At 51.5% G+C, this 13,431-nt stretch overlaps 5 protein-coding genes across 5 annotated transcripts; 2 read left to right on the top strand and 3 right to left on the bottom strand.

The window, feature by feature from the left end:
• Positions 1-632: 632 nt before the first annotated feature.
• BDV14DRAFT_189274 (uncharacterized protein) lies at positions 633-1,780 on the bottom strand (the record flags this gene model as incomplete). Its single annotated transcript, XM_073771173.1, has 3 exons — positions 633-671; positions 903-1,035; positions 1,092-1,780. 3 exons carry the CDS (start codon positions 1,778-1,780, stop codon positions 633-635), a joined length of 861 nt encoding a protein of 286 aa, XP_073628977.1.
• Positions 1,781-2,498: 718 nt separating this feature from the next.
• On the bottom strand, positions 2,499-5,638 carry BDV14DRAFT_171944 (MCM DNA helicase complex subunit MCM2). Its single transcript, XM_073768515.1, has 4 exons — positions 5,561-5,638; positions 5,390-5,505; positions 3,037-5,330; positions 2,499-2,974 (listed from the first exon to the last, which is right to left on the bottom strand). The coding sequence occupies exons 1-4, from the start codon at positions 5,563-5,565 to the stop codon at positions 2,720-2,722; spliced, it is 2,670 nt and encodes an 889-aa protein (XP_073628976.1). The 5' UTR covers positions 5,566-5,638; the 3' UTR covers positions 2,499-2,719.
• Positions 5,639-6,088: 450 nt separating this feature from the next.
• BDV14DRAFT_199462 (putative metaphase-anaphase transition protein (Mlo2)) lies at positions 6,089-7,909 on the top strand (the record flags this gene model as incomplete). Its single annotated transcript, XM_073773264.1, has 4 exons — positions 6,089-6,201; positions 6,292-6,346; positions 6,398-7,831; positions 7,880-7,909. The coding sequence occupies 4 exons, from the start codon at positions 6,089-6,091 to the stop codon at positions 7,907-7,909; spliced, it is 1,632 nt and encodes a 543-aa protein (XP_073628975.1).
• A 732-nt stretch (positions 7,910-8,641) lies between these two features.
• ssn3 (cyclin-dependent serine/threonine protein kinase SSN3) lies at positions 8,642-9,938 on the bottom strand (the record flags this gene model as incomplete). The annotated part of the gene is made up of 2 exons (XM_073773263.1): positions 8,642-9,713; positions 9,763-9,938. 2 exons carry the CDS (start codon positions 9,936-9,938, stop codon positions 8,642-8,644), a joined length of 1,248 nt encoding a protein of 415 aa, XP_073628974.1.
• A 939-nt stretch (positions 9,939-10,877) lies between these two features.
• On the top strand, positions 10,878-13,431 carry BDV14DRAFT_171938 (putative MFS glucose transporter). Its single transcript, XM_073768514.1, has 2 exons — positions 10,878-11,475; positions 11,540-13,431. The coding sequence occupies exons 1-2, from the start codon at positions 11,392-11,394 to the stop codon at positions 12,908-12,910; spliced, it is 1,455 nt and encodes a 484-aa protein (XP_073628973.1). The 5' UTR covers positions 10,878-11,391; the 3' UTR covers positions 12,911-13,431.

Here is a 13,431-nt window from a genome sequence, read left to right as displayed (position 1 = left end):
CAACAGATCTCAGACACGGACACAGTCTACACCCTCACAACTCTCATGGAAAGTGCAGTGATAGTGCCGCCACCGTGGCACTCACCAGTCACAACCACAAGCGGCCATCTGCACCTTTCTCAACTTCACAAGGGTAAGACAAAACAAGACAAGACGAGACGGAAAAGAGGAAGGGGCGGCCCGGCGGGGCTAGATCGCACCTGTCTTTTGAATACTTGGGCCCCGGATGAAAGGGTCATGTTGGGATGGTGTCTCCCTCGCTTCTTGTGCCTGGATCTGGAAGGAGGGATGTATGCCTGTGGGTGTCTTGGTTGTCTACTTTTTGCCTTTGGGAGGTGACTGATTTATAGGTATTGGGTACTTGGTGTTGAAAGCTTGGGTACGTTGTTTGGGACTCGGGAGTATACTCGTTTGGAGAAGAGGGTTTCAGCTTACAGAGTACATGATGTACTCAGTCTAGGTCAAGGTCAAGGTCAAGGCCAACAAGGTGATTCCCAAACACCTTCAACAGGCTATGTATACTCGCCCTAAGTAAACTCATCCTGTCCGCGCTTCATGTTGATACGCGAGAAATGGAGATTCCAGCGCTAAACAAGAAAGCGTCAATCCTTAGGTAGGTATTGAGTAGGTACCTAGGTATTAGGTTCTCTTGGGTTGAAGTACTCTGTAATCTGTCAACCGGTATAGGTAGTCTAGGGCGAGCCTACAGAAACCCTATCCTATCTGTAATAAAAGGATTCAACAATATCCAAAGTACCGATCATCAAAGATAATCCTTCCCTTTCTCCTCACAAACCTCCCAAACCTCCCTCGCCCTCCCCGTCCTCCCCTTCCTCAACGCTCCTCATCGCAACTTTCAACCTCTCCGACAAGTCACCATGTATCCTCCCAACTGGAATAACATAGCACCCACTATTCATCACCGAAATATCCTCACTTAAACCCGCATAAAGCACCGTATGCGCCGCTTGTTTGGGGCTATGGAGTAACGAGTAAGCGGATAGTTTCATGACTTTCGCAGTGCGGAAGAGGTTGCTGTTTGCGGCGCCGGGGTTTAATGCGACGCTGGTAATCCGCTGTCTCCGCCGTACCGCCGCACAAACTCGGCTGATAGGAACATGTTTCCTGTTTTTGAGTTTAGGTAGTTGCGGACGGGGTCGGTTAGTGGGGTTGTGAGTTCGCTGAGTATGATCACCTCTGCGGGCGAAGAGAGTTCTGCGACTTGGCTGTTTGTCCATATCACGCGTGGTGGGCTGGAGGAGTTTGTGGCAGCGGTGGTGGAAGCAGTCGTCTCAAGTAGCGGAAGGAGCAATCGCGTGAAGAGAAACGGTCCTAAAATGTTCATTGCAATCTGAAACTCATATCCTTGCTTCGATTTACTCCCGACAGGCGGCTGAGAGACGCCGGCGTTGTTGAAGAGGACATCCAGTCTCGACTCCCTGGTCATGAACTGCTCAGTGGGGGCCTTGATGCTAGCGAGATCGGAGAGCTCGAGGACGATGTAGTCTAGTCTGCCATTGCCATTGCCATTGCCATTGCCTTTTTGTGTCAAATTGGGAACTGCAGCCCTGATTTCCCGAATCGCTGCTCTGACCTTCTCCTCTGTACGCCCCGTTATGTAGACTCTGCTTCCGCCATGGCGATAGAGGATCTTTGCGAGCTCGAGGCCGATTCCGGATGTACCGCCTGTAATGAGGAAGATTTTGTCTTGTGTTTGTGGCAGGTCCTTTTCAGTAAATGTTGGGTTTAGTGGAAAGAACTGGGAGAATTGAGCGCCCATGTTGGAATTGATGTTGATGCTGTGAATGTCAACTGGAAGACGAGGGAGGGTAGAAGACGTCTTAGGGGGCGAGAGAAGCTCATGCAGCCAGATTGGTAAGAGAGAGAGGGAGATACGACAAGGCACGACAAGGCACGACAAAGAATCTGACACTCTTAGTCCCAGTATAGCTTCTGTTCTTCCAGAGAGAGGCCCCAGGGCACTTTGAAGTAGTACAAAGCCATGGCTCCTTTGTTTGAGCTCTCTACCATAGCCTCACACCAAAGCAGGGAAGAGCCTCCAGTAAGGTAAAACGTACTTCACAACACGCGCCTTGGGCGGAAGTGCCGCTGCCACTGCCACTGCCAGGGCTAGCACACCTAAGTACTTGCCTTGATATACTCTGTAGAAGACAACGGGGCACCAGGAATCACGATTCCACATCAATCGAAACTCGCGGGAGATACGTCCTCAATTAGATGACTAGACGCTTAGGGTTTATGGCGGTACCTTTTGCATTACTGTTGTTATAGGTAGCATTTAGCTCTTACACAGGTTGAATGGCATCGGCATTGACGAAGACGAACTAGATCACTTGCGAGTTTCTAGGCTGCTGGCCAGCTTGTCAGGCAGGTAAAGAGCTTGTTTCAACTGCGCGATCTAGCACTTCAAAGAAACTTAATGTAGATAGAGTACTGGAACAAGAAGGGCGACGGCCGTGGAACTTGTAGAACTAGGTATTCATTGCATGTTTATCCATAAAGCTTCTAATCAAAGACCGTAGACCCGAACACCTTAACCAAACCAGTAGAAGAAAGAATAGACCAGCATGCAGGCTCAACAGCTCCAACCTTCCGTCCCCCCCAGGCATTCGTGCGTATGTAGTGTATCAAATATGGTATTAAATTAAACCGAAACAGCGTAACTCCTCGTAAGCGCAAATCAACCAAACCAGACTGTCTACCGAGCAGCCTGCGATCTCAAGCCTGGTGCCGAAACACCAGCTCTCCGCTTGGACTGGGGCTTCGGTCTTGAGAGGGTATATTTGGCGAATGCTCTCGAGAGCGCGCGCTTGGCGCTGACCTTCTGGCTGCCGATGAAGGAGTCGACTGTCACGGCGATGGCGCGGTCGATGTCTTGTGCGGAGCAGTACTCTGACAGACGCATTTTACAGAAGGCTTCTGCGATACGCATGATTGCTTCAAGATGACGGACCTGTCATTCCATTAGTATATTGTAATCTTGTGGAGGGTGTCGGTTTGGAAAAAAAAACATACAGTAATCGGGTAAGCACCGGTAGCGAGAGACTCGCGGCGCATGTCCGCGAAGAGACGGGCGACTTTGTCTTGGTCGATTTGGTAGAGCTTGGGCTGGCAGTGTTCCCGAGCGTAGAGGATGTATTTGCGGAGAAGTTCCTGAGGGATTTCGCCCTCCTTCTCCTCTTCGTCGATACCCATTGCTGCGTCGCGGGTCTCAGACTCGTCGGGGCGAAGAGGGAGGCGGTTGCCTTGGTTATCGATGCGGTAACCCTCGTCGTCAATGCGCTCACCATCTGCGTTGATAAGGTTGCCGTTCTCGTCGCGGAGTGGCTTGGATGGGTTGGCGCGGTGGTGGGATTCAATGACGAAGCTGGCAAGGCGCTCATCCTCTGCTGGGTCGACGAGGTCACGGACAACGCAGAGAATGTCGAAACGGGAGAGAATTGGTTCGGTAAGTTGGACGTTCTCGGAGAACGGTGCGGTGCTGTTGTAGCGGCCCCCGATAGGGTTGGCGGCGGCGACGACGGCACAGCGGGCCTGGAGGGTTGTGACGATACCGGCCTTGGAGATGGAAATGGTTTGCTGTTCCATGGCTTCGTGGATGGATGTACGGTCCTGATCGTTCATCTTGTCGAACTCGTCAATAAGACAGGTACCGCGGTCTGCGAGCACGAGAGCACCTCCTTCCAGGGTCCATTCACTGGTCAGGGGATCACGGCGAACGCTGGCTGTCAAACCGACCGCACTGGCTCCTTGACCTGTGGCAAATACTGCACGGTGGGCAGACTTCTCGACATACTTCAGAATTTGAGACTTGGCTGTACCGGGGTCACCAAGAAGCAGGACGTTGATATCTCCACGAATTGCCATCTTTCCTTGAGCCTCCTTGCGGACACCACCGAACAGCGAAAGAGCAACAGCCGTCTTGACGTCCTGGTGGCCGTAGATACTGGGAGCAATTGAGCGGATGATTTTTTCGACAATATCGGGGTCGCGAGACAGAGCGCGAATCTCACGCTCATCCTCTTCCGTCAAATGGAAACCTGCTTGCTGGTCGTGAGACTTGATGACATGGTTGGCCTCGATGATCGTGGCAAAGACGGGGAAACCGTTCTTGTTGTTCAGCGAGGCATCGTAGCTGTTGCGATAGATACCGGTGATTTCGATCTCATCACCAGGCTTGGCTGCATCGATGAGATCTGCAAGAAGAATGACCTCGCGCTGTCTGGGAAGACGACCAGCGGGAACGGATCCAGGGGATTCTTGCAGAGTCAACTTCTGGTAGTTTCGGTAAACCGTCTTCTCTGAGTTGACAGTGAAAGGCCCTCTGGACTGACAGTTCTGACAGAACGAGATCTTGACTTCAGAGCTGCTCTCCTGCTGGAATGGTCCCAGAGTGATGTTACATTTTTGACAGATGAACATGACATATTTCAGTTGAGGGAAGACACCCGTCCGGCGGGTGACAACTCCACTGACGCGCACAAGACAGTTGAGGTGAGACTGACGAAGTTGGCGGAGAGTGTAGACGATGGGAAGGTCGGTGATGCGGACATGAATTTCGTTATGGATATCGTGGTATTGGGGGTAGTGGAAGAGGGTAACGTCAAGAGCGACTTGATCGAAGACTTTGAGAACTTCCGTGGGCTCATTGGCGAGAAAGTATCCGAGAACGGCCTTGGTGCTGCTCAAGTGGGTATATGAAACTTCAAGCGAAGCGGAGTTGACCTCACCGAGCGTCTTAATCTTGTTTCCGTAAACCGAACTACCAGTGGGGTCGGTGAATTCTGTCAGGAAGGCCTTGAACTCTCGGTAGATGGAGCGCAGCACTTGGGGCTGAGTAACCCAGTCGGTAATGTTAGAGGACTTGATGTCGACAAGTTCCTCCAATGAAAGCTCTCCAAGGCCATCGTCGACCATCTCGATATCGTCGCGGTCTTCGTCGTAGGCGTGTCTGCGGCGACGAGGCTGTGCAGTCAAATCAATGTCACCGTCTTCATCATCTTGGAGAAAGGCAGCGGGCATTCGACGGCGGCGTGCCAGTTCGTGGTCTCTTCTATCGAGGCGAGCGTCTAGCTCACGGCGGGCACCGATGTCAAGCTCTTCCTGGTCCTCGTCATCATCAATGTATCTTCCCCGGTAGCGTTCGTCATTTCCACCCCGGTAATCTCTGTCAAAGTTGTCGCCGAAAAGGTCAATGCCATCTTCATCTTCTGCCATCTCCTCAATATCGTCGATGTCTAGTTCGGCTTCTTCATCTCGCTCATCGTCTTCGTCGTCGAAGGGCATCATAGGAGGGGAGGAGGGAGGAGCTGTCACGCCGATCAGATCATTGAACTAAGTCATAATCGCTTTGGTCTTCTAGACTTACGACTTGAAGGAGGGGCGACGGAGGAGGCATCATCGTCTGGCTCTCTGGAACGCTTGCGGCGGTTCAAATTCCCCAAGCCGCGATTCGCAGCGGAGTTGCTCTGACGAAGGGGTGAACTAGGAATTGTGAGTAAACAGTGCAAAAATGAGATGGTAACTCTTGAAAGCGTACCTCATTGTGTGTATGTGATTGATTAGAGAGCTAAAGCTTCGAGGGGTTAACGGAGAGAAGCAGTTCGCACTGTTGAGTTTGCAGGCAGGAGAGATCGGACAGCAAGGGAGAGTTTTGCTTGGCAGATACACGCCCAAGACGCGTTGCGCGACAAACCGCGTTTCTCAATTATACCCGATTAGGACATATGGCTTTTGGGCTGGACCACCGCGACTGCAGATGCTGTGGGGCGTCCTGCCATCATTCTATGCGATAGAGATCTCGTTACTACCCAATCACCTTGGAAATTAGATTGTTTACTTTTTGGAGAGCAAGAAATTCCCCGGTTTGGTGTTTACTCTGGCTCGGACTTAAGGCCAGCAATCTTAGTGCAAACAAGACAAACACCGGTCTCGCGTCTCCGCGTCGCCTTACGCTGCAGCGCAAGACCATAAACCATCCATCAAGCATCCGTCTCTTGTCATTGGAATTATCTCTCCTGTCTTCAAAGAGTTAATCGCAAACAGCTTGCGATCCTTGTCAACAACGATGAGCAACGACGAAACTGCCCCAACCCCAACGGCTGCTCCCACGGGGAACGGACAAGATGCTGGAAACCGCCGCGCAAGTTTCAGCTCTCAGAACTCTCAAACCGCGAAAGAGTGAGTAATTCTTGGCTTGGACTCAGCATGCTCAATCTATGCGACTGCTGTCTTATTCCATGAATCTTGCTAATATGTTGTTTCCTGCAGATTTCTCGAATCCCAGATGCGCCTTGAGGCTGATGCTCGCGAAATCCTGCCATACGTAAGCCTTCAGCCACGATTGATCGCGAGCGACCGAACTAACGACATATAGTCCTTTGATTCATGTTCGCAAAATCTAGGACCACTAAGACAGAGCCTCTTCGCCTGCTTGACCTGCAACCCACCCCCCGAGACTTCGGATGCGCCCTACACTGCCGCGGGTGTCTGCTATTCCTGCTCCATCGTCTGTCACGGAGAACACACCCTCGTTGAGCTGTTCAACAAGAGAAACTTTGTTTGCGACTGCGGTACAACTCGGATCGTGGCGGAAACGCCCTGCACCCTTCGAGCCGATCCCAAGACAGGCGCAAAGGGCGTCAAGTCGGAGGAACCACACCCCGGCAACCGATATAATGACAACTTCAAAAACAGGTTCTGTGGATGCGGTGAGGACTACAATGCGCATGAAGAGAAGGGTACAATGTTCCAGTGTCTTGGCTTAGGGACTACCGAGACTGGTGGCTGCAATGAAGACTGGTGGCACCCAGAGTGTCTCATCGGTCTTCCGCGCAGTTGGTACCAGGACTCGAAGAAGAAGGACGGCGCCGAGAACGACACTTCTAATGAACAAGATGAAGATGACGATGAGACACCACTGCCTCCTGGCTTCCCTGGCGAAGATGATTTCGAGACATTCCTTTGCTACAAGTGCGTTGAGTCCAATCCTTGGATAAAGCAATATGCCAGTACGCAAGGCTTTTTGCCTCCTGTTTTCAAGGAAGGCGGCTTCAAGAAAGCGATCAAGGAAGAAAGCACAGAAGAGAGTGCACCTGCTCCAGAGCCCGCAGCAACGGAACCAGAAAACCAGCTCAGCGACAATCCCAAGAAGCGCAAAGCTGAAGACGACGCCGAGGACGAAACCAACATTGAACCCGCCTCAAAACGCCCTAAAGAGGAACCAACAAACGAAACATCAACCTCCAAGAACACCGAAATCAAAACAGACCCCGACCAACAAGAACAACAACAACCAAAGCACACCTCCCTCCCACCTAACCCACCATCCACCCCCTTCTCCCTCTTCCTAAAAGAAGACTTCCGCGACCACCTCTGCCGCTGCCCAACCTGCTACCCCAATCTCGCCCCGCACCCCCAACTCCGCGAAGAAGAAGAAACCTACGAGCCGCCCCTCTCCGAGAACGGCGACGGCGCACCAGGCAGCATAGGGACAGGCAGCATCTACGACCGCGGCGAGGCAGCGCTCAGCAACATCGACCGCGTGCGCGCGATCGAGGGCGCAATGGTGTATAATCATCTCCGTGATAGAGTTAAGGATTTCCTAAGACCATTCGCGGAAAGTGGACAGGCTGTGGGGGCGGATGATATCAAGGCTTACTTTGAGAAGCTGAGGGGGGACGAGGGGCATATTCGGGATGCGAAGGGGAGAGCTGATGCTGAGGGCGGCGATCATCAAGACGGCAATCAGGATGCGAATGGCAGTGGGCGGGAGGAGCAGAGTGGTATGTCTACTCAGTTGATGACTTGGGTAACTATCCTACCTTCCATTACTATGATGCTAACATTATCAACGCAGGCTACTGAAACTTCAATCTACTCCGTCTGATGGTGATAGTGATGGTGATCCCGTTGTCCATATCTCAGGATTTCAGGATTCTCCTCATGATGACCAATATTTACGAAAGCTAAGATATCTACCTACATCTAATATCAATGCAAATGAATGAGCACAATATCGAACCCTTCAACATAATCTGCGCAACTCATAACATCCTGAACGCATACCTGTTATGTAGAAACTGCCTGTGAGAATCACAAGAGGAAAGAGCGGAAGCCAGCCAATTGCGGCGCCTGTATCGCACCTTCCCAGTGTACAGGAAGACGGAAATCCAATCTAGGAAGGCACGACTGCTTAGGTGCCTGTGCCTGCTCGTTAGGAAGGAGCGACTGGCCCCATCGCGCCTTCCTCGCAGGTGCGGGCGCAGCCTCAGGTGGGAAGGCACTGTCCCCAAACAGGAAGGAACGACCATGCCTTTTGTTGGAATGGAAGGAACGGCCTAATATCGACCTCGAACGGGAAAGAGCGACCCGCGGCCCGGTCGGTAGGTAGCTATGGGGTCGCATCTGCTGAGAGGGTATCGTTGGAAAGTTGATGATAGGTTAGGTGGACGTTTGAAGATCCATTGGCAGCTCCAACTCAGTATTGAATATTTGGAAATATTCTGTTAATTGAGACCTGATCTAAAGTACTGAACGCCGAACAAATGCTAAGCCCAAAGATGCCGACGATGCAATCAGCAATGCAATCCCAGTAACGCCCGATCTACCTATAATTCAATCACTCCTTCATGCGCTTCGTAGCCCGACTCAGCAGGCTATCATCAGGTAGACCACTTCTCTTCGTACCCGGTAGACTTCCCGTTCTGATATCGTTATCGTCCTGAGTCACGCGTCGATGTGGATATTTGCCCTCGGCCCCCGCGAAACAGTTCGCTGGGATCGGTCCACCATTCTTGAAATAAGGGTGTTCGAGTGCTTCGGCTGCGGTTATACGTGTCGTTGGATCGTAGTCGAGCAATCGGGAAAGGAGATCAAAACCGTCATCGCCGGGGGTGCCGACGCTTGATGAGGGAGAATATCCGCCGTTCTTCAAGCAAGTCTGGTACCAGCTGCCGAGGTTTGAGGTTCGACTGAAGTGATTCGGCGCGCGGGACATCGCGAGGGATTGAAGTTGAGTGTACTCGGGCATTGAGACGATGCCGGGCCAGTTGTCTTTGTGCGGTAGGCCCATGACATCGATGATCTTCATCATTTGGTTTCGCTGGAAGGGAACAGTTTTCTTGCTGTCCATTTTGGCTTCTTCTCCTTTGAAGATGGGGCGGAGAGATAGTAGTTCAGCAAATATGCATCCGACGGCCCATAGATCCACAGCGGGAGTATAGTGCCGACTGCCCATGAGTAATTCTGGGGCACGGTACCAAATGGTAACGACGACCTTATCACCGGAAAAGAGTGAGTTCAAAGGCTTATAGAAAAGACGAGCAAGTCCGAGATCTCCAATGCGAATAGCGCCACTCGAGGTCACCAGGATATTTGCTGGTTTTAGATCTCGGTGCAGGACCCAGTTCGTATGGAGGTATAGCAACCCGTTCAAAAGCTGGAACAGAATCGACCTCACCATGGCTGCTGGAATTGGGTGCCTTTGCGGTTGAGTGTGATGGTGGATAATCTGGAGTAAGTCGTGCTCGGTGTACTCGAAAACCATAAAGATGCATTTATCTTCCAAGATGATTTCCGCCAGTTGGACTACGTTAGCATGATCGAGTTCGGAGCATAGAGCCATCTCTCGAATCGCAGACTGTGAGAGACCCGTATACTGGATTATCTCGCCTTCTTTGTCAGGCTTAAATCTAGTCATCGTCAGCAGCATCCAGGAAAGTTCAAGTAAGAGCAACAAACTTCTTGATTGCAAATTCGCCTTTTTGGCCATGTTTGCCAAGAGCTTTGTATACTCGGCCATAGGTTCCACTACTAATGAAACCGACAATGTGATATCTGTCCCGTACGCGGACCTTGCTGACATATCCAGGCGGTTTCCTCGAGTTAAAGTTTTCTTTGCGTGAGAAGATTAGCATCGCGGAGACCAAGCAACGTGCGAGTTAAACAACGACCGGGTTCAGCCAAGTTCAAATGATAGTAAGCAAAGACGGAATCCTCAATAGCAAATAAGCAAAAGAACAGTAACGCTGGGTGCCTCTGGCTATCGGAAGCTAATGAGGACTGGAGGGAAAGCCATTACCACGTGAATGAAACCCGCCGAGATTATTATAGAACGGGAAATTCCTTCCAAGCATGATGAAGGAAATACACAGGTTGTAGCCTTAGAGTGAAGATTGTATAAAGACAGAGGGTGACAGATGTCTTCAGTCAGTGTACATTCTGTTGGGGTCCAGCCAAGTAACCGGTGGCAATAGAGAGCCTTGCGAAGTGCGATAAGAGAACTAAAGATAGATTGACAGGGGCAGAACAGTCAAGCGATATAATGAATATCGGTCGGAATTACCCTCAACAGTAGCCTGCAGGCCCCTTTTCAGAGACAGACTCTGGCTGACAGATGCAGCAGTAGGCCTGGGAGGAGCGGGAGCAGCAGCAGTTAAAGGACCGGATGAAGACGGCGGGTTTGTCAGACTCATGGATGAAATTTGGGAGGTGCAAGGTGGAGGTGGAGAGCCTTGAGAGGGTGCAAGCGGAGAGTGTGGAGGCTGGAAGCTGCCGGTGCCAGCGGTGATAGCTAGTTCGCGGACTGCCCGGGGGCCATGCGTTGAGGGGAGCACGCGGTGTCGACGCGGAAAATTGCGATGGATGCCGCTGGATTGATTTCACTGGCGGTGATTGATGGACGGAGGATGGAAGTTGGAAAAGCGCAGCCGGTGGTTGGCGGCTATTGACGAGCAACAGAGCATAAGGCCGTGATGGGCTGTTGTTCCGGTTAGTCAGCAGCGGTCATCCTTGAAAATGCATGCCCCCTACAGGAACATAGCCAGAGCAAATCAAAACTTAAGTACGGTGTAAACTTAAATTCTACAAGGGTGCATGCATTGCCACTTCGGTGTATGACTTACTGGGGCCGATCTCGGTCAGTAACCGCAATGTCAGGTGCAATGGCGATATATATCACACAAGATCTTACTCCGTCGGTCCGTTAGCAGCTCGAATAGCAAACATCGCTACTTCATGAATACCCTATATTGGTTATACGAGAAAAACACCCGACATGAATAATTTTTATAAGCAGTCATAAATACAGCTTCCTCCTGACAGATGTTCTATGCCTTATGACACTAGTATACCTCGCACCCAAAATGGACGCTATCGATATCAGGTGATAAGGAGAGCTGGTCCGATAAGGACTGATCTCATCAACCGATGGACCCGACAACGTCACCTCGACCCCTACAACAAGCCTGAGGCAATTCAAGAGTCACTGGTTGATCGAGTCCTGATAACAGACCAGCCCATCCGCTTTAATGATTACAGTCGCTTTCTCATAAAGGAATAGAGTTGCGGTTCTCAGTGGCGCCCGGTGAGATGGCTCGATCGAGAGTCACCCCGTACCTCATCTACCTGGTGTTTATCACCACTCTCGGTCCACTTCAATTTGGCTACCACTTGGTGAGCATAGAATAGAACCATCGGAATCTTGTACGACTGTTGCTGACACTTAGTTTCTTGACAGGCCGAGCTTAATGCACCCCAAGCCGTCATTACCTGCGAACGGAAGAACATCCATTCCTCGTCGATATCCGATGGTCTACCGCAATGTATCCCAATGAACCCATCCCAGTTCGGCCTGGTCTCGTCGATATACACTCTCGGTGGCTTCGTGGGAGCTGTACTGGCTGGCCCAGTGTCGACAAAGCATGGGCGTTTGTTTGCCCTGCGGGCAATGACCATCTTCTTCATCGCAGGGCCGGTGGCCGAGACACTTGCGCCCAACATTCCCATACTTGGCATCGGTAGACTGCTTTCCGGTATTGGATCAGGAGCGTCTATTGTTGTTGGGCCTATATATGTCTCCGAGATCGCCCCGCCCAGCGCTAAGGGGTTCTTTGGTGCTTTCACACAAATCATGACAAATGTTGGCATTCTTTTGACACAAACTCTGGGCTATTTCTTGAGTGAGGGGTCCAAATGGAGGGTCATCCTCGCAGTAGCTGGCTTGATCGGAGCTCTAGAGCTAGTCGGACTAACATTGGTACCCGAGAGCCCTGCCTGGCTCACTGACCATCAGAAGCACGATCGAGCTTGGCGAGTCCTCCAGCGAATTCGCGGCAAAGATGCAGATATTCGAGAGGAGCTCGAAGGCCCTAATGGCTCTGCCAGGTCCGAGGAAGAGGCCGGAGAGGAACAGTCACTACTTTCACCTCCTGCCAGCAATCTACCTCCCAAGCAACCACCCGTGACCATGACCCGGGTAATCATGGACCCCGCCTATCGTCCAGCCATCATCGCTGTTGTCGGGGTCATGATTGCGCAACAATTCTCAGGAATCAACAGCATCATTATGTACAGTGTGTCACTGTTGCAAAGCATATTACCAACGACAGCGGCGCTTCTTTCCGTTGTGATATCCGCGATCAACCTTGTGATGACCCTGGCTTGCTCACCACTGCCTGACAAGATTGGTCGAAAGTCCTGTCTTCTTTACAGCATAAGCGGTATGGGCGTCAACTCTATCCTACTAGCGTTTGGGATTTATTTCAACCTGAGAGCTCTGTCTGCAATTGCTGTCCTGCTGTTTGTTGCTTCCTTTGCTGTCGGGGTAGGGCCAGTGCCCTTTATCCTGGCCTCGGAATTGGTCGGTCCGGAAGCTGTGGGAGCTACACAGAGCTGGGCTCTGGCAGCTAACTGGATCTCGACCTTTGTCGTGGCTCAGTTCTTCCCCATGTTGAATGACGCGCTAGGTGGTCGGGGCAAAATCTACTGGTTATTTGCGGCCATGTCGGGTCTATTTGCGGGGTTCATTTACTGGCGAGTACCTGAAACCAAGGGCAAGAGAAACGTGGAAGAGGTTTGGGGTAGGGAGGACCAGCGAAGGGAAGATTAGCTGCCTTGTGTACCACCGACCGGACCGAGGAACATAGAGCCATCAGCAGCCCTACCACTCTAAGCCAAGCCTGGGCCTGGTGCTCAATAAGCTCGTCCAACTAACCATAGACAGACGTCTCCCATGACGGCATGAAACTAGTCTAAACCAGTAATCGAGATGCTAGTATTGGGCCATCCATAATTGTTTATTTGTCCATCCGTGGTACTCGGAGACGTGGGGTAAAACTTCGACATTCGGAGAGCATGGCCACACCACATTGCATCATAGCTACCACAATCCATCTCCAAGTTCCTGTTCGCAGGACCTAAGTAAGCATGATCATTGTGGCACAGGCCTTGAAACATGACCAGACCTGTGACTGGGCACCTCGCCCGAATTATACAGATTGCTACATCATTGTCACTGCTGAGTACCCCGCCGCTGTCAAATGCGGGATTTTCCTGCGGAGACAGTCTCCCCGTGTACAGGTATAGTCCTCCGGTATGTAGATAGTGAATCCAATCGGTCGGGGTCAAGAG

The sequence above is a fragment of the Aspergillus stella-maris genome (genome assembly GCF_047715825.1).
Source record: "Aspergillus stella-maris strain CBS 113639 unplaced genomic scaffold BDV14scaffold_22, whole genome shotgun sequence".
In the NCBI taxonomy this organism is placed as follows: Eukaryota; Fungi; Ascomycota; class Eurotiomycetes; order Eurotiales; family Aspergillaceae; genus Aspergillus; species Aspergillus stella-maris.
This window is presented reverse-complemented; position numbering and strand designations above follow the sequence as displayed.

What these genes read in the sequence shown, in the direction of transcription:
- BDV14DRAFT_171944 (XM_073768515.1), bottom strand. An exon ending in CGTCGCCCCTCCTTCAAGTC is followed by an intron (nt 5,331 to 5,389) that starts GTAAGTCTAGAA and finishes TCGGCGTGACAG; the next exon opens with CTCCTCCCTCCTCCCCTCCT. An exon ending in CCGGTGCTTACCCGATTACT is followed by an intron (nt 2,975 to 3,036) that starts GTATGTTTTTTT and finishes ATGGAATGACAG; the next exon opens with GTCCGTCATCTTGAAGCAAT.
- BDV14DRAFT_171938 (XM_073768514.1), top strand. Translation starts at nt 11,392, where the DNA reads ATGGCTCGATCGAGAGTCACCCCGTACCTCATCTACCTGGTGTTTATC. An exon ending in TTCAATTTGGCTACCACTTG is followed by an intron (nt 11,476 to 11,539) that starts GTGAGCATAGAA and finishes GTTTCTTGACAG; the next exon opens with GCCGAGCTTAATGCACCCCA.